At 46.0% G+C, this 25,729-nt stretch overlaps 2 protein-coding genes across 4 annotated transcripts; one reads left to right on the top strand and one right to left on the bottom strand.

The window, feature by feature from the left end:
• Nucleotides 1–438: 438 nt before the first annotated feature.
• Nucleotides 439–1,279, bottom strand: MRPL51 (mitochondrial ribosomal protein L51). Its single transcript, XM_084201303.1, has 2 exons — nt 917–1,279; nt 439–727 (listed from the first exon to the last, which is right to left on the bottom strand). The coding sequence occupies exons 1-2, from the start codon at nt 1,188–1,190 to the stop codon at nt 531–533; spliced, it is 471 nt and encodes a 156-aa protein (XP_084057429.1). The 5' UTR covers nt 1,191–1,279; the 3' UTR covers nt 439–530.
• Nucleotides 713–25,578, top strand: NCAPD2 (non-SMC condensin I complex subunit D2). 3 transcript variants are annotated; one of them, XM_084201302.1, is made up of 31 exons: nt 713–842; nt 1,692–1,767; nt 1,865–1,923; nt 2,363–2,544; nt 3,110–3,249; nt 3,570–3,697; nt 3,781–3,904; nt 3,997–4,144; nt 5,035–5,232; nt 5,748–5,882; nt 6,423–6,507; nt 7,109–7,286; nt 7,493–7,614; nt 8,556–8,765; nt 10,710–10,884; nt 12,399–12,483; nt 12,619–12,752; nt 13,744–13,876; nt 15,412–15,496; nt 15,600–15,761; nt 16,003–16,217; nt 17,886–17,997; nt 18,305–18,428; nt 18,631–18,786; nt 18,993–19,170; nt 20,199–20,293; nt 22,313–22,393; nt 24,462–24,648; nt 24,875–25,001; nt 25,134–25,292; nt 25,451–25,578. In XM_084201302.1, exons 2-31 carry the CDS (start codon nt 1,760–1,762, stop codon nt 25,531–25,533), a joined length of 4,008 nt encoding a protein of 1,335 aa, XP_084057428.1. In that variant the 5' UTR covers nt 713–842; nt 1,692–1,759; the 3' UTR covers nt 25,534–25,578. The 3 variants fall into 3 exon arrangements, with proteins under 3 accessions (XP_084057428.1, XP_084057427.1, XP_084057426.1); XM_084201301.1 differs by lacking the exons at nt 713–842; nt 1,692–1,767; nt 1,865–1,923 and adding an exon at nt 2,058–2,257 and having other exon boundaries at nt 7,112–7,286; XM_084201300.1 differs by lacking the exons at nt 713–842; nt 1,692–1,767; nt 1,865–1,923 and adding an exon at nt 2,058–2,257.
• The last annotated feature ends 151 nt before the right edge of the window (nt 25,579–25,729 follow it).

Genomic DNA, 25,729 nt, shown 5'->3' with positions numbered 1-25,729 from the left:
AATCCTGCCTAAATTATAAACAAACGACCATTTGGGGATAAAATCATCATGAGTGTGGAATGAGACAAATCCCATTCTAAAGTTTTGATGCAATTCAACTAACATTTGGATCATTCACACTTAACCACAGATGAGTGGAGGGCAATGGGGAAAGCCATGAGCAGAAAGACTTAATTTGGAACATTTGGTTATGAGGAAAAATCTAAGCTGGCAAATACTGGAATTATCATGTTAGATGTGTGAACCTGGGATGTGAAAGAATGCTAGAAGCCTGGCCAAAAAACCAGAGGAGCAGAGGGTCAAGTTCAGGGATGCAGGTTGGAACAGATGCCTGCAAGAAGTATGTCAGAAATGACTGAGGGGGCACAGAGAAGCTCAGGCCTGCAGCAGCAGCAGGACCTTGGGACCTGGCTAGAAATAGGCAGCAGCAGTTGTAGAAAGCACTGGGAACTCAATTGTGTGGAAGCTGGCTTTATTCCGACTGCAATGCCACAAAACTACACTCCACAGGCTGAAGCCACCGCTGTTCCCTAGCGGTGCTTTCCGGTGCGATTGAAGCGCTTGTACAAGTACCGGATCCTCTTGTTGAGTTTGTGATAGTCCTCTGCAAACATCCGATCGCCCACCATCCGCTTCTTGCGGATGCACCTCTGCAGCTCGTTCCCCCGCCAGCCTCGCAGCCAAGTGGGCCCCATGATGAGATTCTTCGGGTGGATCTGGAAGCCGCCTGAGAACAGGAGAGCAGACACAGATGAAGCCAGGCACTGGAGAAGGCTGTTCCTAGGGCGGCCTGCCCCAATCCTCCCCGCTCTGTCACTGCTGGCAGAGGCGCCAGCCCGCAGGTGAGTCCAGCCTCCCTCCCCTCCTGCCCCGGGGCCGCAGCGTCGGGGAGCTGCGGGCGGGCTCTGTGTCTTACCCAGGATCCCCACGTTATCATACACCCCGAACAAGGCCCGCTTCTTCGTCCACCGATCTACCGGCTTGCGCTTGGGCGGCTCCTTGATGCGGATGGGCCGGGAGAGCCCTGCCAGGGGCGAGGACAGCGGCACGGGGAGGCCGGGCCGCGCTGGCGCCCAGCGCGCCCCGCCGCAGTCGCTAAAGCCCCGTTCGGCGCAGGCCAGGGGAGTGGCACGGCCCAGCAGGGCCCGGCCCGCCGCTCGCAGCAGCAGCGTTGCGGCCGCCGCCGCCATGGGGATGCCCCCCGGTGCCCCGGGGAAGGGAAGGGACGGGAAGGGACGGGACGGGACGGGAAGAGCGGCGGCGCTGCCGGGCCGCCCCTTCCGCCGCGGAGTGCAGAGGCGCGCGGGTGACGTCGCGCCAACGGTCGGGAGGGCAGGGGAGCCGTCGATTGGGCGAGGGGCCGGCGGGCGGCGCAGCCGCCGGGCGCTGATAGGCCAGTGGCGGGAAGGGGCGGGGCGAGCGCGGTTCGCGCGCGCTGTTTCGAGCGCCCGGGGCCGTGCGGGGCGGTGGCGGCCATGGCGGCGGCCCCGGAGTTCCACCTGCCCCTCGCTCCCGCCGATCTGCTGCGGGATGGCGGCCCCGGGCGCTACGTGGTGCGGGAGGTGCTGGCCGCCCGCGAGCTGCCGCCCGCTCTCGCAGGTAAGGTGTCCCCACGCCCCCTTCCCGATCGGGCCCGGTCCTGCCGCCGGCTCACGGGCATCCCCCCCGCCTCTCTCCGTGTTTTGCCGTAGATTTCCGGGCCGCCTTCCGTGCGCAGGGCGCGCTGGCCGTGCTGCAGCACTTCGACTGCGTGTTCAGCATGCTGCAGTGAGTACGGGGCAGGAATGGGGCGGGAGGGCGGGCACTCGCCCCTCTGCCAGGCGCTCTTTGCTCGCCGCCCTTACGCCTTGTGTTTGTCCCGCAGCCACTTCCGCACCGTGGGCACGGCTGTCAAGGAGGATGCCCTGGAGCTGATGATGCGCGGTGGGTACCCGCTGTTTCCGGAGAGGTTGTTTTCCCTTGGCAGCTCAATGATGATATAAAGGCTAATGTGACTCGGCCAGCTGGGCTGCACCCTCAGCCCACTCCTGTCATACGGGTCTGTAATCTTGGTGGACGATGCTGAGTTGTGCATGTCCGCTGTAAGGGCAGACCGACAGAAAATCCTTGTGCCCGTGTCCCTGGAAAATACATCTGTGGGATGTATCAGCTCAGAGCAAGTGTTTCTCTGAGCTGATGGAGGGCTGTGGGGATAGGACAAGACAGCATGCCCAAGGTCTGGGTTGCAGGGGGCAGCCCACCTTACAGCTGGTGAGATGTGAGCACACATCTTTGGTAATCTGATGGCTGCTCTAAGCCTCCCAAAGAGAGGATGGCTGAGGGACCTGACAAGGAGTGCTCATGATTTTCTGCTTCTCCTCAGTGGTGTCCCATCATTCCAATGAACTTCCCACTCTCTTGAGCGACTCTGGGCTGAGCCATGCAGACCGTGCTGCTCACCTCAATGCTCTTAAGATGAACTGCTATTTGCTGACTGGCCTGATGGATGCCTTTGAAATGGAAACCTGCAAGAACAGTTGTTTTGAGGCAGATCCTGGTAGGAAGGTAGGTGAAGGGACTGAGGGAAAGATGATAAAAGTCAGAATAAAATTTTAAGTTTGCTGAACTCTGTAGTATCTGTCAGATTTTATAGCTGAACTTGTATAAACATGATGCCAGCAAGAGCAGTGCATAATGTGAAGTACTGGTATTTCTGTGAAACTGTGCATGGAAAACAGCAAAGGGACAATCATCTAAAAATCGTCAAAAGTCTAAATATCAGAAGGAACTTGGATGCCCAGACCTTTCTATTTTATTCTTGAGTTTCTGGCTGGAACTTAGTGTGCTAGTATTTTCTCAAGATTTCCTTTCTGTGATAGCAGTGGATGCAGGTATAATCCTTAAAGCACACAAGGCACTGGTGCTGGCCTGAGCTGTGAGAGGAGAGCTAGGGGGAAAAAAGCCCCCGTGATCTGACATATCTCACTGTGTGTATCTTAATGCTGTAGAATTTAACACACTTCTTATATTTTGAAGGAAGCAGGGTAGTGATGGGATTTTGTCTGTTGTGAAGCTGCTGATTACACAGTATCTTACTGTGTAATCAGCAACTGTGTAATCTCCTTTCTAGAACAGGAAGAACCATGCCAAGACTTCTGGATCCTTGTGGGAAGAGGAGAGGGAACCACTTTTAAGGCTGCTTACACAGCTGCTGCAGCTGGACCTCCGTCAGCTTTGGGGTGGTTTAGCAGTGGAAGAAGAGTTTGTCAGGTATGAGTTGGAGCGGGTGTATTGGTGGAATGAGTGACTGGTTCTGAGGAATAAAAGGTTAAAGGATAGATCTACCAATGAGATGGTATTGCAGCCCTCCGTGGGGTGCAGATAGTTGGGAAACTGAGGAAACAGCTCAAGGCAAAAGCAATGTGTATAGGAACCACTTCCTCTACTCACATAGGCCACAAAAAATTCAAATGCTTGCTGATTTTTAGAGGACACTGGAGAATCTCTCAAACAGAAATGTGTGGTGTGCTAGAATGATGCTTGTGCAAGTTGTGATAGTGAGATTTGCTGTCTGTCTTCTGTGGGTTTAGCCTGATGACAGGGAGCTGCTACCGTATCCTGGAGAATCCAAGTATCGGCCTTCAGAGGTACCGGGTCACGCGCGAGGCTGTGACACATCTGCTTGCTGCAGCTCTGGTTCACTGTGACCACGTGTTCAGTGAGTTCCTGCTCTTCTGCCTTCTTCCTGAAGCCATTCCCTGTTACTCTCCCTGATCTCTTTCTTCCTTCTCACGTGTTAAGGTGCCACTCTGAAGATCACACAGATGCTGCAGCACTTTGAACATGTAGCCCCAGTGTTTGCACAGGCTGTGAGCCTCTGGGCTAAAGAGTACGGTCTGAAAAGCCTGGTGGGTGAACTGCTAAGGTGAGAGAAATACTTGGAGGCTTGTCCTTTTATCCGTAGCAATTTGAGGCTATTCCTTGTTTCCCCATTCTTTGTTTCATCTTTCTGTACAGGGAAATTGGACAGAAATGTCCCCAGGATTTGGCTCGTGAGGCTTCTGGAGTCAAGGGTTATGCTACTTTTATAAGTGAACTGGCTGAACAGATTCCAACTCTCGTGCTCTCCAACATGAGTGTTCTCCTGCCTCACTTGGATGGGGAGGTACATTTCTGCAAAGTCACCTGTCCAGAAGAGTCAAACAGTAGAGATGCTGCTATCCAGTTTTTCTGTCTGAAACAGAGCCTTTTTACAGAGCTCAAGTATCCAAAACCTGCTCTATTGGAATAGATTCTGCCCTTACCTAAAAGATGCAAAGGCAACAGAAACCATGGCATCTCCTGTCTGGTTGTCACTATCAGATGTCAGAGAACAGGAGACTGCCTACTTGCCTGAGGTCCCTGCTGTTGTCTCTTGTTCTTCAGCACTTAATGAGCTTGTCATTGTGTTACCTTTTCTTTATATGCTGTAACTGTTTCTCATGTCACTTCTTGGCTTCTGTGTATCTACCTCCATAGCAGGATTTGGGTTGGAAGGGTCCTTAACACCTCTGCCATGGGCAGGGACACCCTCCACTAGACCAGGTTGCTCAAAGCCCCATCCAACCTGGCCTTGAACAGTTCTGGGGATGGGGCATCCACAGCTTCTCTGGACAACCTGTTCAAGTGTTTCATCACACTCTCAGTAAAGAATTTCTTCCTCATATTTAATCTAAACCTCCCTTCACTTTGAGGCCATTCTCTCTTGCCCTAACACTGAATGCCCTGGTAAAAAGTCCCTCTCCAGCTCTCTCACAGCCCCCTTTAGGTACTCAAAGGTGGCCCCCCCCAGAGCCTTCTCTTCTGCAGACTGAACAAGACCAACTCTCTGCCTGTCTTCATAGCAAAGGTTACTCTGTCTTGCACGCACAGCTATGTTCACCCAAACTTAATACAATATCCATACTGAAAAAATTCACTTAGGGCTGGAGCCTGGCATTTGGAAGGCCCAAACTCTGAGCATATCAAATCATGTCTTTTGGTCTGTCCCTAGTTCAACACCTCCTGTCTTGGCAGAGTTACACCATGCGAAATGCCATTCTGGCAGCCATGGCAGAAGTGCTGGTGCAGGTGCTGAAGGGTGACCAGCTGGAGGAAGCTGCCCGTGGTACTCGGGACAAGTTCCTGGACATGCTGCAGGCCCACGTGTGTGACGTCCATAGCTTTGTTCGCAGCCGCGTGCTGCAGCTCTTCACTCGCATCGTGCAGTGCAAGGCAAGTCTGTGCTGGGCAAATGGTGCTCCTCAGTCATCTCTTCCATCTGGTGTGTTCTGTGGGAATTTCTGCCACCCTGCTTTTTGTTTGCAGAGATTGAGGTTTTAACAGAGAAAGGTGCTGTCCCTCTGTACTGTGGTGTTGCAGTTTCTTCCAAGAGACCAAGGTTCCCAGGGGTGGGGGAAGTGGGGGGGTGGAAATTAGCTGCTGTTCATTCTTACCAGGACAAACTAGAAAAAAGAGCATAGCATACAGCCTCTTTTCACACACACTGGTGTGGGAGAACATCACAATTACCAGATATACTAAGACTCAACTCAGCAGGATCCTGGATAACCTAAATCCTTGCTTTCAGCAGAGGCTGGGCCAGAATATATCTGAAAGTCTTTTGAGCCCTAGATTTTTCTGTAAATCTATAATCTGTGTTTTTTAGTACATGAATATGTCTGCAGTAAACTTCTCCCAAGTCTCTGAGCCTGCTTGATAACTTTATCTGTGCTCTTGTTGTGTTCTAGGCCCTGCCTTTGACTCAGTTTCAGTCCGTGGTGTCGCTGGCTGTTGGGCGGCTCAAAGACAAATCTGTCTTAGTGGTTAAAAATGCGATCCAGCTCCTGGCTGCATTTTTGTCCAATAACCCCTTCTCCAGCAAGGTAATTCCAATTAATATGGTGGATGTGTTAGATGTCTCTTTGCAAGCTAAATATCTGCAGTGTGCTATAGTCAGGGCAAAAGCATTTCTGTGTCTTGTGGGAGGAACGGTGTAGCCTTTGATTCCGCAGGTGGCAGCTTTCTGGTCTTCCCAGGTTCAGATTTTGAGTTCTTGGACTCATCCCTCTCTTGGTGAAATTCATAGCTATGCTGAAGGCCAGGAGGGAAAAACCTGCAGCAGTTTTGAGTCCGCTGTGAGTTTTCTCTCCTTAGGATCAAAATTAGGTTTTTAGAATATTCTTCATGGATCTGCAGCTCTTTGTGTTTTGCTGCACCTTTTCCTGAGTTTCTGAGCCTTAGAAGGCAACTTAGAGCAGTTCTCATTCTAGGACTGGGGCCAGTCTACTCTTCCAGTTTCCCAAAACGGGGTATCCATGGGGATTGACAAGTAAAGCAGGGAGTGGAAGAGAGAGGAGAATTCTGGCATTTCAGGAAAAGGAGGATAACTAATGTATTTCTTCTTCTCTTCCTGACATAATCAGCTAAGCTGGACTGACTTGGATGAGCCACTGAAGAAAGAAGTGCAGAAACTGAAAGAAATGAGGGAACGTAGCAGACCCACAGCAGGTAATTTCCTTTCTTCTTCTTTCCACTTTCTAGGACACTCCAGAATGTATTTTTCCTCATATTAAATTTGCTCTCGGGTTGTGATAGCTTTTGTCTCAGATCTTACCTGTGTGAGATGGTGAGACCAGATAACTGGGATTAAACTCACAACAGTTTTCCTTATGGTGGTGTTATAAAAGGATCATATTAATATCCATGTCTAAATCAACAGTCCTTATAGCTATATATCCTATTTTCAGGGTAAGAACTGAAAATGTCTATGAGCACCCTCCCAGGTTTCTCTTTTCTACCACTCAGGGACTGCTTGAGTCATGATTTTGATCAGATGTTATTTAAACTTGATTTGTGGGCAGCACCAAAGTCGAATGCTAAACAAATGATGGTTCTCTTACCTGTCTTTTTTGTTTTTCTACCTTCAGTGGTTTATTTGTTTTAGTTAGAGTTCTTGTCTTATTCTCACTGCAGTCTGGGTGGGATCAGCAATGGGAAGAGTGCCTGCCTGGGGACGGGGTAGGGGAAGTTCCCAAGTTCCAGATGAGTTTTTCCTTCCCATTAAAGGTGTCACCTGAGTCTGTGTTCTTCAATCCCTCTGGTGTTTAAGTAGCTCCAGTGATCGCCCCAGAGGAAGAGTGGGAAGCGATGCTGCCAGAAGTTAGGGCTGCCGCACAGCAGCTCTTTCAACCACCGCAGGAAGGGGAGGAGGAAGTGCTGGAAGTTGAAGAAACAGTGGAGAGGACAGTGGAGCAAATCACTGGGCTGTTGAAGAAGCTGAATTACAAGTAAGAAGGCTTTGCAGTTTGACTGTGTTTATCCCAAGGGGTGATTTCCAATAACATTACTCTGTAGGAAGAGATTGATGTGGGCACCCAGTACAAGATGCTGATAGGAGCTGCTATCCCAGGTGTTCAGGGCAAAGCTGGATGGTTTCCCTTATGTTCTGCTCTGATGTGTTGCTGATACTCTCTTGGGCAATGTCATTGTCCAGGAGCGCAGCCCGCCTTACGCAGAAGGCCCTGTGTCGCTTCCAGGGACAGGAACCTTTTGTTGGCCCTGGGGAGGAAAACGAGGAGGCAACAATCCTGGGTGTTCTGAAGAGACTTTACACAGGTAACTGTATCACTCTCTGTTCCCCAAGTCCAAGATAATGCCAGAGCCAGACTAAAACCCTCTAGAGTGCTCTGTCCCTCCTTCTGACCTATGGGGCTCAGTCTGTGCGTACCTGACAGCTCCCAGAGCTGCAGCATCTCTGCATTGTTTGTTCATTGTTTGTTCAAGTACCTTGGCATTTTAGCTGGATCATATTGATCTTGATTTTTGGTTGGAACTGTTCCATGGTCCCAGTAGAAGTGCATTTCTGGTGTGTTAACTCACATAATGTCTGAAGGGAGTGGAGCTAGTGTTGCCACTTACACCCTTCTGCCCTGTCTGAATTTGTCAGGAGTTCTGCTTCCTGAAGAGTGGTGGCAGATACTCCTTACCCCTAGCAGCCTTGACCAAGTATCTGGTTCAAGCAGAGTCTTGGTTATCTGGGGCCTGAGGCTCTGGGTGTATTTTCAAGACTTCACACACTTTGGTATTTGTTTCAGCATAAGGTTGCTTAGTCAATCACATTGAGCATATTTCTGTTGGAAGTCTATTGTCTAAAAATCTTAACTTTGTGAACTCTCCACACTTGCACAAACTGCTATAGAGTAGTAGTGTTTGCTTTCTCTTGGTTCCATTTTAGGGCCCTCATCTATCTTTGGGGAATTATCAAGTTCAGATTAACCCCATCAGCATTTTAATGGCGTTTACCCCAGCTGGACCATGCCTTTCTGTACCCTTTTACTAAGCTGGCAGTTCTCTGGAGCATCACACTGTAGTACTGGAACTTGCTCCACAACATGCTGAGATTTTGTAGCTAGGTCTGATTGCAAAATTTGGGTTTTTGTATCCTGGCTGTTGGAAGCTGTCACTGTGAGGTGGAGAGAGGGAGGGTTAAAATGCCCTGAGCTGTGACTGTTTCTCTTGCATCTTCAGTACTGCTTACAAACAAGTGTGCTGTGTAGGTTCATGCCCAGGTGAGAACAGTGAGAATCCTCCACATGACAACAGCAGTGACAAGATTGAAGAAGTTGTACAGGAAGAGCAGCCTCAAACAGAGCTGGTGAAACAGGAGATGTTGGTGCACTACCTGCAAGATGCTTACAACTTCTCAGTGAAAATCACAGAAGCTCTCAACCTGATCAGCAAGATGATGTACGAAAATTCTGTCTCAGGTATGTGAAATAACCTTTTTTCCCCATTCTAGATCTTTCCTTGCTTGAGAGAAAATGTTGGAAGGGTACAGCTCCAGGAGAATGAGAAAAGATTGAAGGAGTTCTTTATTGAGCAGATGTCATAGACACTTCCAGGGTATTGGAAAAGCGAGCACCATATAAATTCGTGTCATGAAGGGGTTGAATAGGGCATGAACAAACTTTTTAGGAATCCATTTTTTTTTAATACCAAGGTTGAAAAAGATTTTTTAAACATGTTTAAAAGTTGTTTTTAAAAACATATTAAATAAAATGTATTTGAGCATTCTGAAATTAAAAAAATAAAAGCTAGCCAGGTGACCAAAATGAATTCACTTGTGGAAGCTACCCTGCCTCCTGTGGGGAGGGATGGATGTTCATTATCTCAGCTGAGGTTCTCCCACAGTAAGCCTGGCCAGTGAAGCTGGGTTTGGTTATGTGTTCAGTGCCCTGACACAGCTTCAGCTGTTATGCTGGCCACAAGAGGGGAACTAAGCAGCTGGTCTCATCTAACTCACCTTTCCTCAAACTTTATTCTCTAGTTAAACATGAGCCTGATCAACAGGTTCTGTGGCCTGGTCCTCTTCAGTGATGTGGAGAAAGGTGGTGATCAGAAGGCTTTTGAGTTTATTCAGCTGTTCATATTTAATATTACAACTACTGTAATCACTTAGACTTTTTTGTAGCATTTATCAGAAAGTGGCATTTCCAAGGAATGAGGTGCACAAGTCCTGCTCCCATCCTCTCCAGCACATCCTCTTGCACAGATCTGGGGTATGGATGGTGTGGGCACTGCAGTGCCCCAGACTTTATGCAAACACTTCTGAGGCTTCATCTCTGTTGAGGGCTCATATTACTTGTGATAAGCATGTGGGCTTCCCCAGCAAGGTTTGGTGTCCTTAGCTATTTGCACACACAAAAACGAACTCCTGGGTTCAGTGTCTTTATCGGTCCTTTGACGTTCAAGGCCAAGAAATTTTCCTACCTGGTAATTAAACACCTGGGGTTTGATTGTGGGGATGTTTTTTTAATGGATGCACAAATTTTAATAACTTTTCATCTCCCTGTTGTCCTGTGCTGTAGTATAAGGAAGGCAAATTTAGTGTCTGAATAGCAGAGGTGCTTTGAGACATTGTCTCCATTTGGAGAGAGTATCCTGCTGGGTTAGGAAGAGACTGGTGTGTGCTAAGGGATGTGCGTGCCCAGATTGAGCCTTTCTTAATTAAAGATTTATTTGAAGTTTTAATTTTTTTCTGTTGCAAATTTATGTATTCTGGTGTGACTGGGGACAGGGAAAACATACCCTGATAGATATTCTTAATTCTGATTTGTAAGGGCTTATACTGGTAAAAGCTCTTACTTAACCGGAGGTCAGACTATGAACTGTCTGTTGCCGCACAACCCCTCTGATTACTGCTGTGGATGTCTTGTGATGCGCTCTAACTTAATGGTTTGGGGTTTTTTTTGTCTTATGAGAAGACTGGGCAGTCTATTTCAGGAGTAGCCAAGCTGGAACCAAACAGAGTATTCCTTACCCCATTTGTACATCAAATAGCTTAGTTCCTCTGGTTATAGCATTGCACTGGGGCTTATATTCAGCTGTCTGCTGCGACTAGGAGATCTTTTTTCCCAAAGCTACTGTTTCCCAGAAGAGAATTTTGTTCTTTCTCAAAAATAGTCTCTGTGCACTTTCCCTAACCATATCACATTTAGCTGTGATATTATTAATTTGTGTCTCTTTTCTGGGGCATCTACATCTTTGTACTAGTGATCCCATTCTGACTTAAGCCCTCTGCAGACAGTAGCAGTGATTCCTAGATGCTTGTAAAGCTTGCTGTGAGACCAGTACTCCTATTAATTTGATTTAATGGCCTCTTTAATGGGAACTGGGGAAGAAATGCACTATCACAACTGTTCTCTCTGCAGTGGTGCAGGAAGCCATTGAGTTCTTCGTGACGGTCTCACAGTTTGGCGTGCCCCAGGCACTGCTCGGAGTCCGCAGGATGCTGCCCCTCATATGGTCAAAGGAGCCTGGAATTAAGGAGGCTGTGCTGAATGCCTACAGACAGCTCTATCTGAGCCCCAGCGAGGATTCCGAGAGGTATGGATCTCCCTGATCAGATTTTTTTTTTTTTATTTCCCTCCCCCCATTCCCTTTCTGCTGTTGGGAATGGGGTATGGACAGGAAGAGAACTGAGTTGCCGTGCTTCATGCTGAGCTGAAATGTAATGTCATTATCTGAGTATTCCACTCTTCCTGCAGGACCTACTGCTGAGCTTCTGTTCTTGGTTTGTCATAGAGCTCACGTGTAAGAAACTCATGCAGCAAAACTCTGAGACCTTGTGAAGCAGATGCTGAGAATTACTTGAAGTTAAACTGTTGTCAGGCACTAATATTTATTCTCATAAATTTCACTTTCATACAAAGCATTGCCTAAATAGTCTGGGTAGGGTACCTATCTGATAGGGAAGAAGAAGAGTTAATTATGAATGTTTCTCTTGTCAGCAGTGTTCTTGATTGGCAACAATGAATTTCAGCCCCTTACGAGTTACCTGTTGATATGGAGTCATCCCATGTCCAGGAGTCTTATGTACTGCATTCTCTGGGCAAAATTGTTGGCCAATGTCAGTTGTCCCATTTTGAGTTTCTTATAACTGTAGTTGTTCATCCTGCTGGGATAATAAGAGAAACAGTGTGGTCTAAAGTTGAAACTATATTTCTGTTACCACACCTCAGGGTTTTTAGCTGACAAGTCATACATGCTGTGGCCTTTGTCATATATAGGCATTCATCTTCTGATGTACACAACACATTCCCCATTTCTTTGTCCTTCACACTATACAAGGTTCATTCTTATTTGGGTGCTTTCACATGTATTTCCATTTGTATTTCAGTCAGAACAATCTTAAATCTTTTTCTAAAAATTTCTACATGCCATAGATGTTAGGGATGTTAAGATGGGAGGATGTTAAAGGGTCTTTGTTGCTTATCCTTCTTGAGGATTTGGTGGTGGGAGCTGGCTACCACTTGCAAGTTTGCTTCTTCCATACTAGAGAAGAGCTGTGTCCCCTCTTTGCTGGGGCACTTGCCCTTTTTTAGTTCAAGCTTACCCACTTGTAAATCCTGTTGGATAATCGTGCAATTAGTGTGATCCCTGGTGAGATGCACTATAACTCACCCTCATTTGTACCATCAGGGCAATAAAGAGCACCTGCTGCTGCTTATCTCTTCCTGATAATATTGCCTGGAAACAGCACTTCTGCAGTTAGTGCTCTCTCCTCATTTGTTCATAGAGAGATTTTCAGTTTCTAGGGAATTGTACTTTGACTTGTGGTTAAGAAGAAACTAGGAAGTGGCTGCTTAGTGCCTCTGATTGGATCTTTAAGCACCAGAAGGAGCACTAGTGCACAAGGCAATGGACTTATAAGCCCACATCATGGTCATTGGCACTTGGGTGACTTCGAGAAGTCATGCTTGTTGTGGGAGTTTTCCTGATCCTGTGGATCATCTCTGTTATCCAACAGATGTTTTCAGCTCTTTCAATAGGGCAGTAATTGTGACAGTTGCTTTTTCTTTACCTTTTAATATTTTCTTGTTATTTTTCCCCTTTTGAAGGGGCAAGGCACAGGCCCTGGTGCACTCTCTCTCTCTCATCATGGTGGATGCATCACTGGGAACAATACAGTGCTTGGAGGAGATAGTGAGTATTTGCCTTGCCTGGGTTTGGGTTGTGCATCTGTTTTATTCAAACGGTAGTCCTTGCAGATTACGTCTTTACTTTGAAGTTCATTCTCCTTTGCCTCTCTCTAATTTTTTAATTGCATTCCTTTTGCAGATCTCAGAGTTTGTGCAGAAAGATGAAATCAAGCCTGCTGTGACCCAGCTGCTTTGGGAGCGATTCACGGAAAAATCTCCATGCTCGTCACTTGAGCGCCGCGCCGCTGTGATGCTGCTGGGGATGATGGCACGGTGAGCCTGGGGCCAGGTCAAAGCCTGGGAGTGGAAGGGTGTACAGGGAGTCAATTTTTATTGAAGAACTGTGGGTGCTGCATCAGCTGACTCTTTGGCTCTAGCTTCAAAAATAGTAACCCTATCATGGGGTAATGAAGCCTGGAACTAAACATAGTTTTGCTGGATCCCACCAACACGGCCTCTGAATGATTATGATGAGATTATTTTCCTTGTGTGAATGCCCATCCCTTCCCAGAGTTTACAGTGTCACAACTCTGCAGCTTTGTCTGTGTTTGGATAAGAACAGTGAGAAGCTGCTGAGTAGAGATGTCTGGAGCCTTTAGCATGAAGAAAAATGAATCTGTTTCACTTTCTGGGGGCAAAAAAGTGAATCTGCACTAAAAGGTTTTCCCTTCCTCAGTTTCCCAGCCCAGTAACCCTTTGGCATTCAACTTACTTGCTCTTCCTGCTGTCCTTACTCCAGTCCTTCATTAGTCAGAAACAGGCCTGCATAATGATGATGCTAAAGTTCTTTCACAGACAGAAAGGGGAACGGGTGGGTGTGGATTTGGGATTGGCTTTTTTTGGATAAATGTTAGTTTGGTTTGTTTTGTTTCCCACTGCAGAGGAAGGAATGGTATATGTCACAAGTCCTGAGCTCCTCTACTCTTTCCTACTTTCCAATGTTTTTGTTTTTCTTACCCCTGTAGGTTTTGGTCCTTTCTGATAGGAAAGAAGAGTCAAGAATGTTCTTTCTTTACAAAGAGGCTGTTGATCACTTTGGAGAAACTCCTCTCCTAGTGGAGAGTGGATTACACTGGCTTCTGTGGAATACTGCTTGCTGCTCCTCTAGCTGTATCTTGAGTTGTTTGGATGGGTTTTATTTTTTCCCCTCTTATTCAAACGACTCCCTTCCACAAGGCACAAGGAGTATTTCTCTTGGTTATCCATACTTCTGTAAACTTTCAGCAGCACCTCATGTGATGTTCCCATCCCTTCCATTCCACAGAGGAAAGCCAGAGATCATAGGTAGCAACCTGGACATCTTGGTGACAGTGGGCCTGTCTGAGAAGGCATGTGAAGACTACAGGCTACCTCAAGAAGTATGCAATGTTATTTCCAAGCTTGCTGTTAACCCTAAGGTAAGGCTATGGGTTTGTTCTTGAGGTCATCCAGAAACAAAGAAAGGGGGGAAATTGTTTGTATGGAAGAAAAGAGAGAGGTAATTAAATTTTTACAGACTTCGAAATTAAGTAGGTTGAGACCATTCAGCAGCACTGTCTGGAAAGCTTAGCACACACCAGTGAACATGTAATAAAAGAATTTTCATTAGGCAACAGGCTGAATTCAATTAGTAAAGAGTTCAGTGCACAAGAAAATATGTTTTCCTTTCAATTCTCTTCTTCAGACTCCCAATTCTAAACTGATTTGTGTTTTCTCAACCATGAAGCCCTTTCCTCTACTGATGTTTTCTGGTGGTGTGATTCTTTTGCCCTCCCTATTAATTGATATTCAGGAGTTGTCAGCTGTACAGCAGAATAAAAAACATGAAAGGCTTTCAAACCTGTCCATGTTGTACTTAGAACAACACGATGGTTGATGGCTTCTTTCCCTGAGAAACAATTTATACTTCTTTTTTTAATACACTTGGAAAAAAAATTTGGTTTTTTTAACTCAGTCATTTGGGGCATTTTGGTTCAGGAGTTCTATCACAAAAACAGTCATCCTTTACAGAGCAGCATCATTCTGTGACAGCCCCTTCCACTGGGGATGATGCTGCATGAACTTCATGAGTTAATGTGTATCACAACATTCTTAAATGTTCTAAATATGGCTGTAATTCAATTTTTGGTTGACTTAAGTCTGCAGTTAAGCTTGTATGTGAAAAGGGACTGAACTTATAATTTATATTTGGCTGACTGACTGGCAGTAGCTCTTCTCCCCCACCCATCCTCCCAACCAGAAATTCAGTATAGAGGACAGGATTGTGGTGAATCAGGAGTTCTTGTTTCAAGCTACTGAAAGCTGGTAAATCCTCAAGTAAATTCTGTTTTGTTCAAGTATATATTCATCAGGCAGACACAGGTGTGCTGGGACACCTCAGGTATTGTCATACTTGGTTTAGTAGTTCTCTTGGTTATCTTATTTCCAACCTCAAAGGTGGTGTGACTGATACAGAATATATGCAACAACCTAAGTGTGAGGTAGTCTTGGATCCAGACCTATCCTGTGTTATTTCCACTGATGATATTTTGCTTTTAAACAAACCCATGTGGTTCTGGAGTACCCCAAGGCTAGTTGACTTACTGTTGATGACTCTAAGATGCTCCAGAGTTTCCCTATTTATTCATTGCAGAGAGTGAGTAAATAATATCAGATTTTTAATGAATCCTTTTGACATTTCAAAAGAGTTTTTTTGATTTAAGGTGAGATGGTGGAACTGACTGGGCTGGCCTGGGATCATCATTTGGTCAAGCTTTAAATCCTCCCAGTGTAGTCACCATGCTGTCACAAGTGACCAATGTCCCTGCTGCATGTTTATCTGCAGAGCAGTACTGGATGTCCCTGGCATGGGTTTGATTAACCTTGTGCACACAGGAAGGTTAAATACTGGGAAGGGCATGGGGGGATCTCGTGTGCTGCTCCCACGGGAGTAACTCACCTCTTGTCTCTGCAGTCAGCACTGAAGAAGAACAGTGCCCCTTTTCGACTGCCACAGAACCACATGCTCTTTGGTTGCCTGAGTGAGACCGTGAGTAAAGGTGAGCCCAGGTCAGCAGGAGGTTTGGAGGAGATGGGGTTGGGCTGCGAGGCCACCTGTGTTATCATTGGTCTGTGTGGGTACGTTGCTCCCTCTTCTCATAGGCTTTGCCCGGCCAAGCAGTCACTGGATCCCCTTCATGGAGGCAGCTGTAACACTCATCTACCAGCTGGCAGAGGGGGCAGAGGAGATCTGTGCTGACATCCTGCATGTGTGCAGTCAGCAAGCTCTGGAGAAGCTGCAGGAGGCTGATGAGCAGAAAGCTGGTGAGGAAAAAAAGCTGATGAAGGAAATCTGTACCTATGGTTTCCAGTGCTGCTTTGGGTGGCCTTGAGTAACTGCAGGAGAGTAGAGCTGAGGGGCTGGTGGAAGTGTTGGCATGGGAGGGCAGGAGTGCTGTGAAGGAGTCTGTGGAGTGTGGAGATGGGTTATACGGTGAGACGTGGCACTAACTGACAGGGAAGAGGTCTAGATCAACACTGAACCGGGGCCATTTTTCTCCTTTAGATGCAGGGGATTCTTCACACAGAGTCTCTGATGGTTCTGGCAGTCTCTCCACATTCCTGCTGCTGCACCTGGTGGCCCTTGTGGGACAGGTGGCACTGCAGCAGGTAGCATATTTGGAAGTGTCAGTGAGTGCAGAGCTACGCAGGCGCCGCCTCCTCAAAGAGGAGAAGACCAAGAAGCAATGTGACACCAGCACAAAGAAGCAGAGACCCCAGGTGAGAGCCAAGGGGTTTTTTCCTGTGGGCAGCTCTTCTAGTCCCAGCTACAGCAAACTTCTGGAGAATGCAATCCTGAGGCTGCATGAGGTACAGGGCAGTGTGTGCTTCAGGAATAGAAACAGACACGTATTGGTCAGGATTGACAGGGAGAGCTGAGGTCCTTGAATGACCCTATTCACTAAAACTCCCACACTGGTCTTGAGTTTTGAAGAGGCAGAGGGGAGGGAGTGAAGGGTGATGTCCTGGCCATGCTTATCCTCATGCTTCAGGCAAATATTCCCCTTTTACTCATCACTTCTTTCTTACCAGTGCAATCTTTTGCAACTGATGCAGTAGTGGGGAAGAAACATCCATTTGTGCCCTGAGCTTTGGAAAAAGGCTTCCTAGAGCCCCAGTCCAGGAGATTTGAGAGTCCTATCCTGTGTTAGGTAGTAATGATGAAGGTTTAACAGTAATCTTTCTAATGTGATTTGGATGCTACAAATGCCCTGTTTGGTTAGGTCTATCTTGGAACACTTTCCAGAGTGTAATGAGGCTAACTTTCCTGGGTAAGAATAGAGAAAAACACTGTGTCCATCTAGGTATCCAGTCTCTATTAGATGCTTATACTACTAAGTCTACAGAGAACTTTGTAGTTCATTTCCTCATCCACCTGCTTATCAGTGTCACTACCATTTTCCACACAGGAGGAGGTTATTATGAGAACAGGAGGAGGTTATTATGAGACTTTCAAAAAAGTAGCAGTTGGATTCAGATTTGGTCCCCATTGCAATGCCCATGTCTCCTTTCTTCCCTTGTGTTGCTTTTTCTTTGCTATAAGGTTTCCCATAATCTTGTTCACAAAACCAGCAATTCAAAGGCTGCTTTGAACTTCTTGTTTTTAGTATTTGAATGTCCCTTAAGTTATGCAGGACTCACACACTGATGCTGGAGTCTCCTAGGTCTGTTTTATCTTAGTAGTGTCAGTAGTTTAAGGTTTCCTTACATTCTGGACTCCTCATTACAAGAGAGACGTGGTGCTCCTGGAGCAGGTCCAGTGCAGGGCAATAAAGATGATTAAGGGACTGGAGTATCTCTTAAAAGGAAAAGTTGAGGGAGCTGGGCCTCTTAAAAGCCTCAAGACTGAGAGGGGACCACATCAATGTCTGTAACTATTTCAAGAGGGGGATACCAAGAGGATGAAACCAGACTGTTCTTGGTGGTCCCAAGCACTAGGACATGAGGCAATGGGCAGAAACTGATGCACAGGAAGTTCCACCTGAACTTCTACTGTGGGGGTGACCAAGCACTAGAACAGGCTGCCTAGAGAGCTTGTGGAGTTTCCCTCACTTGAGATACTCAAGAACTATGTGCACACAATCCTGTGCAATGTGTTCTAGGAAGACCCTGCTGGAGCAGACAATCCACTGTGGTCCCTTCCAACCTAACTGTGTGATCCTGTGATTGGTGTTCTGTAGCACGTGGACTGGTAAATCCCAGACTACCCTTCACAGCTTCATTCAGTTCTTGGGGGAAAGTGGGTTATTACACTCTGTGTCAGTCTGTTCTCCAGTCTGGTTATGCAGCTGGTAACATGCATGTACCTCACACCGGAGAGAAGAGAACCCTGTGAAGAAAGAGATTATTGTTGCCTGACATCTTTCTTACAGTCTCCTCTCTGCACAGAGCACAGGGAACGAGACCACTATGGAGGAGGAGCTGGGCCTTGTGGGAGCCACAGCTGATGACACCGAGGCCGAGCTCATCCGCAGTATTTGTGAGACAGAACTTCTGGATGGTAAGTGTGGCTGCCACCGAGCAATAGTGGCTGTCTGCCTGTGTGAAAGAGCAGGTACAGTGGGTAACAGGTCCTGAAGGAGGAAGGCTTTTTCCTCTGGAAGGAAGCCCTGTCATTTTCCATGGTGTCAGTTTCCACGTAGGCTGTCTGTTTCTTGGCTCTGCCTTTCTGGAGGTGGTTGTTCAGTGGTGAAAGTGAGTCAGCCAGTTACTGTAGTTTGCAGCAGCTCTGAGATAAATGGAGTATTTGTTCTTAAAGCAGGATGCACAGTGCTCTCATGCTCGCTGTCTCTATCCCCACTCTCTAGAGAAACACCTGCTCTCTGCCTTTGTTCCACTGGTGCTGAAGATCTGCAACAACCCTGGACTCTACAATGACCCGGCGCTGTCAGCTGCTGCAGCCCTCACTCTTGGCAAACTCTGCATGATCAGGTACTGCTGAGCCATCCCAGAGTTTCTTTTCCCAGCCTTCCTAGTACTAAAGCACAAGCAAATGTTGCAATTCCTTTCCCAAGGAAAAAACAAACACAGTGTTCATAGATCACTTTTTTTAAACTGTTTTTTTTCCTCTACTCTCTGAGAGATGGAATTTTGCTATCTATTCCTTCTTTCCTGTATCCTGTCTTCTTGTTAGCTCTGAGTTCTGTGACTCCCACTTGCGTCTGCTGTTCACAATGATGGAGAAGTCCACCCTGCCTGATGTGAGATCCAACCTCATCGTTGCAGCAGGAGATCTTGCCATCCGCTTCCCCAACCTGGTGGAGCCTTGGACATCACATCTCTATGCCAGGTAATGCTACACTCTTTGCTGGGAGAGGACATGTGAAGAAAACCCTGTGGAAGAGTGACACTGGGCCTCCAGAAGGTGAGAATGACCCAGGAAAGTAAATTTGAAGATGCTGGTGCAGGGAGACCAGAGATTTGGGCTGTCACAAGTACCAATAACTCAGAGACACTCCCTTGCTGTTTTCTGCAGTAACTGTTTGTTCCTATCAGGTTGCGGGACCCCTGCCCGAGTGTGAGGCAGACAGCTGGGCTGGTGATGACTCACCTCATCCTCAAAGACATGGTAAAGGTGAAGGGCCAAGTGAGTGAAATGGCAACTCTGCTCATAGACCCAGAGGAGGCAATCGTGGGAGTGGCTCAGAACTTCTTTGGTGAACTGGCCAACAAGGCAAGTGGATGTTCAGGGACCTTATTTCACAAGAGCAGGCAAGAGCTGTTGGAGGGTGGCTCAATTACATGCACCCTGGAGAAGGTGTGTTAGTGGTGTAGAGCCATTGGTCTGTCTCTCTGTGGACTAAATGAAGGTAGTTAAAAGAAATTTTGTAATACGTGTTTCGTTCCATCCTTGTTTGATGTTGCTAAATTTGACCTCATCCATTTGTGCTGGAAGGCAGGCTCCAAACCACTGCCTTTTCCCTTTGCTTGCTTGTATATGCCCAGCACATATTAGGAGCAGTTTTCTGTAGCTCACCTTTAGGCCTTACAGAGTTCCCATACATTATGGCTCAGGCAGTGCACCTTCTGTGAAACCTTTCTGAGTTGTTCTTGGCTATGGGACACTGAGATACTTTAATTGTAGCAGTTTCTGCCCAGGCGGGTGAGAACAGGAGCAGTGTTACCCCCACTGTTCATTCCATGTGCAGCCTCACCTGGGCCCTTCAGAGTTTGAGATTTACTGCCTGAGAGGCTGCAGTGACACTGGGGCTTTTCTGTCTTGGCTTGTTTTGTTAAAGCAGAGCTGGCCAACTGACTGCACTGACTTCTATCTCTGCATGACAATACTATGTATAAAGCTATGTAAAAGCAGTGGGAAAGAGAATATGGATTGGACCTTTTCAGGCAAGAAAATGGGAAGCAGTTCCATGAACTGAAGAGCTGTTTCTTTCATCAGGAAGCTCTTTTTTTGTTGGGTTGTGTCAAGGTTGGAAGGCAAAGAAACTGCATCCAAGTCTGCCAAAGAGTAGAGCTGGGGTGCAGTGTTCAGCTTGTTGGTTGGCTGGGCTTTCCCCCCCCCAGCCAAATAGTCCTGGATAGGTTTGGCTGGCTGTGTAAGCTTGTTTCAAAAAGCTGATGCTTTCAGTCAGTAGATTTGGGGTGGAGAAAAAGGAGGTCATTTTAAGTGGGCAGCTTATTTGGCTTGACTCAAATGATCCTTTATAATTCTGTATCTCATGTAGAAACTTGTGTTCTGCACAGGGTAATGCTGTCTATAACCTGCTTCCAGACATCATCAGTCATCTCTCGGATCCTAACAGCGGCATAGAGGAGGGATCCTTCCACACTATTATGAGGTATTCTGAGGTTAAATAAATCTCTTATTGCCAGAACTATGTTTATGCAAAGGGGGTGCCATATCAAGGGAAGAAAAACTACACTGACGTGTACAAAATGCTTTTTCAGTTGTTCGCTTTGATCTGACTTTTTCAGTCTGTACTGGAAATGGAGTCATGCTGAGGGGAATTGATTTTAAAGCCACACAGTTGGGAGTGAGGAGAGACTCTACAAAGAGTAACCACCAACTCAAAATTACTTTCCCTCTGGAAAAGGAAAGTAGTTGGTTTTATGCATGGGAACGTGGATATGTAACATTAGGAAAACACAACAGGTTTTAAAGAGTGCTGCCTTTGTCATTTTGGTGGCTACTGGAGTTTTGTAAGCAGTTTTACTAAAGCTGTAGTTACAGTAACAGGTTTGGGTCTGGGTTGGCTCTCTGGTGGTTTATTTTGTGTGGGGTTTTTCTTGTTTGGTTTCAGTTTTTTTTTTCAAGAAAGCCTGACTCTGGAGTATAGAGATCTTGGAATATTTCAATCTGAGGTTATTGGTTGCTCATAGACAGCACTAATAATGTCTTTATTGGTACAATACATTTTTCTCTCATTTCTGAAACTTAACCACATGAGGGTTTTTCTGAGTCATTTGAATCCCTATGGATTATAGAGGAGGATGTTAGACAAAAGTATTGCTGTTGCTGGAGAGAAGAACAATAAAATCTCCTGTGATTTTTCTAGTCTTTCTGTCTATGAGAATCCAGTGCATTTAGGAAGAGGGATGGGATTTTGGATAGGTAGGAATTGCAAGACACAGAAAAAGTCTATTAGTGAAGGTGTAATTGAAACTAAAATTAATTTATGTGGCAAAAGTAGATGGATGTCTTTGCTTCAGCTTTAATTAAGGAGGGTAATGTGAAATACTGGGAATTATAGCTTGTGGTTCCTGACAGCAGACATAGAAGTGGAGGTTAATGCCTGAGGTGAAACAAACCATCACAGGTAGACAAGAGGCAGCATGTAAAAAAGATCCAAAAAATTTTAAGAGTTTTCAATACTGTTTTTAATTAATATCAAACTGAAGGTGTTACCACAGACATAGAGCATAATTGTAGCAATTGCATTAAGGTGTAATTGATGAGGTTAAGACAGGTGTCAGATGGACTTTTTACTTCCAACAACATACATGGAGAGAACTGGAGGTGTCTGGCAAATAAGAGAAGAGGCAGTGTTGATTTAACAGTGTAGACAGGTATCAAATTAGCATCAGGATAATTAATTTTAAGGACCTGATCTTCAGTTAAAACACCAGATATCCTTTATATAGGAAAAGAAGGGAATTGGTAGTTAAAGATTAATCGATGCTGGAAAAATGCAAAGGGAGGACTCTTGAGAATACTGTCTCTGTTGTATATCTTAGAAAAGCAGCTTGGTGTGGTGGTTGTAGACATAACAAAGACTGAACAAGGAAGTACTTTAGAACAACTATATCAAGGCCAGTGGCAACCTGACTGAGATAAAGTTAACAGAAATGTTGGTACAAGAAATGGGGAGAGCAGCAGGACCTTCTTAATAAATAGAAGTTATTCAGTGATTTCTAAGGGGACATAGTGCAAAATGCACCAGCACTTAAGTGTGCTAAAGTCCAGGTGTCTCTATTCCTCAAGAAGCTGATGGATTAAGTTAGCATTTAAGTCCTGTTAGACTTTGTTCCCATTTTAGTGCAAAGTACTGCTCACTTTTCCATTGATCCAAAATGCAACAACACGCTTTCAGCAAATTAATAGTGAAAAAGTCACAAGCCTGGTTTTGAGGAGGGAAAACGCTGCATGCCACAGTGCTCCCCTCAAGGTTTTCTTGTCAAACTAGTCTGTCAGTGCAACTTGTGAAGTGAGGAGATTGTCTAGAGGTGCTGCTTGCTCTTAAAACTGGATGGAAGGAGCACATAAGAAGTCAGCACTGCTGCCTTTTCAGCATGCCTCCTACCTGAAAAGGGGATTCCTCTGTGGGCTCTAATCTTTTGTGCTTTTTTCCCCCTTGCAGACATCTGTTCTCATATATTACAAAAGACAAACAAACAGAGAGCTTGGTGGAGAAACTTTGTCAGAGATTCCGGACTGCCAGGTGGGTTGTAATCTTAATTTTCCTGACAAGTGTTTCTGCTTTTCAGGATTTTTCAGAAGATTTGAGCTTGTATGTGGTGGTTGTAAAAGGTTCCCATTATATTCTTCACATGACAAATGCAACATAAGTTGATTTAGGTCCTGCCCTTTTTTTTTTTAAACTATCTTCTCCTAAAAATACATGAATCCTTATAAATTTTTTGGTTTTTAGTTTTATTATGCAGTGATTCCCCTCTTCCTTCCTTTTTTAAGGAAAAAGTTTTGTGACAGTCTAGATTTGCATTATAGCTGAGCGAGGAGACATCCCAGATGTGGATTTTACATACCTTTGTGATCCTTCTCCACGGGCTGTTCCCTTGCAGCTCAGCTAGGAAATCAGTGTGTTCAGCTGAGAAGTTGAGATCTTTCCAGCAGTCCTGTCTGGGGTCATCTCAACTATCAAGCTGATATAGCCCTGTCCTTGTTCTGTGTGCATGGGCTGCTCAGTACCAAGTCTATGCCTGGGACTCTGTTCTGGATTTTTATTATTATTATTTTACCTAAGGGCTTATGCCACCATACACTTTGGCTTTTGCTCTGCTCCATCTCCAAGAAGTGCATACCTTGCTTGTGCATTGCTGATTACAGAGTATATAGTTCAGGACCCACGCTGTGAATCTGGGATATCATTTTGCTTTCTGGGTTTTGGGGCTTTTTTGCTGCTTTTCTCTTGCTCCCCAAGCTGTAACTTCACTGACCCAGGCATACACTTTTTGTTTCCTTCCAAGAAGAATAATAATAGAAATTTATCTCCTTCCATTCCAGTGAGATATCTTCATTTTAACTTCCACTGGCTTTGGTGTACCCTGCTTCCCTCCATTCCTGTGGTTTTCCTTCTCCATTGTTGTGGCTTTGCCCTTGAGATTTAAGCTGTCTGCTTATCTTGGCCATTTGTGCACAGTGCCTGAGCATGTGACCTGCTCAGCTGCCTCAGGGAGTTGCATATTTCCCAAAATATTTGGATTTTGTTTCCTGAGCATGAGTGGAGAGTGGTCCCTCTCTCCAAAGTTGCCTCCCAGGAGCACTGGTGAGCTCTTCACACCACATTTGTACTTAACTGTCTGTGTGTATGTTGTGTCTCGCCTTTAGTAGAATGTCCTGATATTTCTGTACCACGAAGATGATCAGCTTGGTGCACACTAGTGGTACTGCCAGAGCAAGACTCTCACTCCAGGCTAAAACAGGAGCTTATCAGAGAAAATTTGCAGCCAACATCACCCTCCTCAGCATTTCTAGAGTTCTATACATAGGAACTTGCCAGGTGTCATTCAGACTGTACAGGTGAAAACACCTGGATGCTGCAGCTTTGTTCTCCATCTGGGTTTGAGCAGAGCATCCTGAGACAGCATGTGCTGGACAGTCTTGAGGCCTCACTTAGTGTATATCAAAAATATGGGCTTTGGCCTTGCTTTTTCCCTTCCCATTCCATCACAGTGGTCAACATTAGGGATGTTTGTGCTTTTGTGTTTTCTTTCCCTTTGGTTTTATTCCAAGCTTTTGCTGGAATTTGAATTTTGTATTTGAATGTAGTCATTCTCTGATACAGCATTTGTTATTTGTTGGCTTTATAACTTAATGAATATGACCTTCTTTATGTAACTAACCAGGAAAGGGAGAGAGAACATCAAATACAGCTTCTGCTTGAGATCATCTCAAACATGCAAAAATGAACAGCCGGGGGGTTTGTTATGTGGTTGAAATAAGGCCCTTCAAGAGGAGTCCTGACCTTGCTGAGTCTTTTCCTCCTGGTCAGCAGTAACTTTTGACACTTTTCAAACAAGTGACTGTGTTCTTCAACAGTGGAACCTTCATCTTTTCCAACAGGCACTAAGTCAGTGTCATGGAATACAGTGGTGGTTATCTGTGGTATGGCACAGCACCCTGTCACTGACCTGTAACAGAACAACCTGAACCTCATGTTGTCCAGGGCAGAAGCACCTGCAGGAAATGCTGGTAGTTCTGGGTGAGATGTGCTCCTCCTCAGACACCTCTTTTTGTAGGAGCTCACAGTGATCTTTTGTCTTTCCCAGGACTGAGCGACAGTATCGGGATCTGTCCCACTGCCTTGCTCTGCTTCCAGTCTCGGAGCGGGGCCTTCACAAGTTGCAGGACAACTATGACTGCTTTGCAGACAAGCTCCACGATCCAGCTGTCTACAATTGTTTCCAAACTGTGCTGGCTCGATTCCGCAGAGCAGGCGTCAAACCTGAGACTAAAGTAAGGGTGTGGGACAAGGGTCCAGGCCACAAAAACAATTGCTTTTTACATACAGGGACTGGAAAGCCCTGCAGTTTTTTTTATTTTAAGTAGACTATTCCTCACCCCTAACAATTTATCAGTTTATGTATTTAACTTGATGGCAATTCTGCTATGGATGTAATACTTCTCTCCCCTCACCTTCTCTTTTTTTTTCCCCTGCACTGCTGTTTTACATCTCCATCAGGCTCTAGCTGAAGAGCTGGAGCAGAAGCTGTCTGCCTCCCATAACCGAGGACTAGATTCCACAGAGGCATGCCAGGATGGTAGTCAGACTCCAATGCCAGCACCAGCCAAGCGGAAACCAATAGGAAGTATGTTCCTTTTTGTGAGATTCCAGCCTTCCCCTGATCCTGCAGTCCAGCAGAAACACCTAAGAACTTCCCTCACCCATACAGACAGAAGTTTGCTGCCTTTCTCTATTTTTTTTTCCTTTTTCTTGACAGGTTCGCGCCGCCAGCCCCTAAGCCCAGCCAACACAGATAATGATTTTGTCACACCCCCATCCCGCACCCTCCGAAATCATAAGCGTGCCCAAAAACGCCCTCCACGCAAAAAAGCCATCATTACCTTCTCCAGCGACGAGGAGAACAACTCTGAGGATGGTAAGGCACTGCACATGTGTGCTCTAAGGGGGGAAGGACCCCAGATTTGGCCAAACAGGGATGTCCCTTTGGTCATGGGCTTCAGACCACGGTGGAGGTTGCCTTTCTCTGCTCAAGGCAGTGGAGTGCTCATTATTGACATGTTTTACTCTCTTTAGACCTACTGGCAGAATTAAGAGAAGAAGAAACCCCCACCAAAACAACTCCCATCACCAGATCTTCAGCCCGACGGCGGCGCTGAAGGAACCATCTGCCACTGCCTCTAACTAAAAATAAAACTCCCTCCCTTTATGCAACTGTCGCCTTCTCGTGTCTGAACTACTCCAGAATACAACAGTGCTTTAAATGAGGACAAAATTAACACCAGGCTAAAAGTTAACACCAGGCTAAAGCAATTCAAAGCCTTTCTTCTGATATCTCCACAAAAAAAGGCAGTG

Source organism: Fringilla coelebs (assembly GCF_963513975.1).
Source record: "Fringilla coelebs genome assembly, chromosome: 2".
NCBI classification, from domain to species: Eukaryota; Metazoa; Chordata; class Aves; order Passeriformes; family Fringillidae; genus Fringilla; species Fringilla coelebs.
Note: the sequence above shows the minus strand (reverse complement) of the source record. Positions and strands in the feature narration are given on the sequence as shown.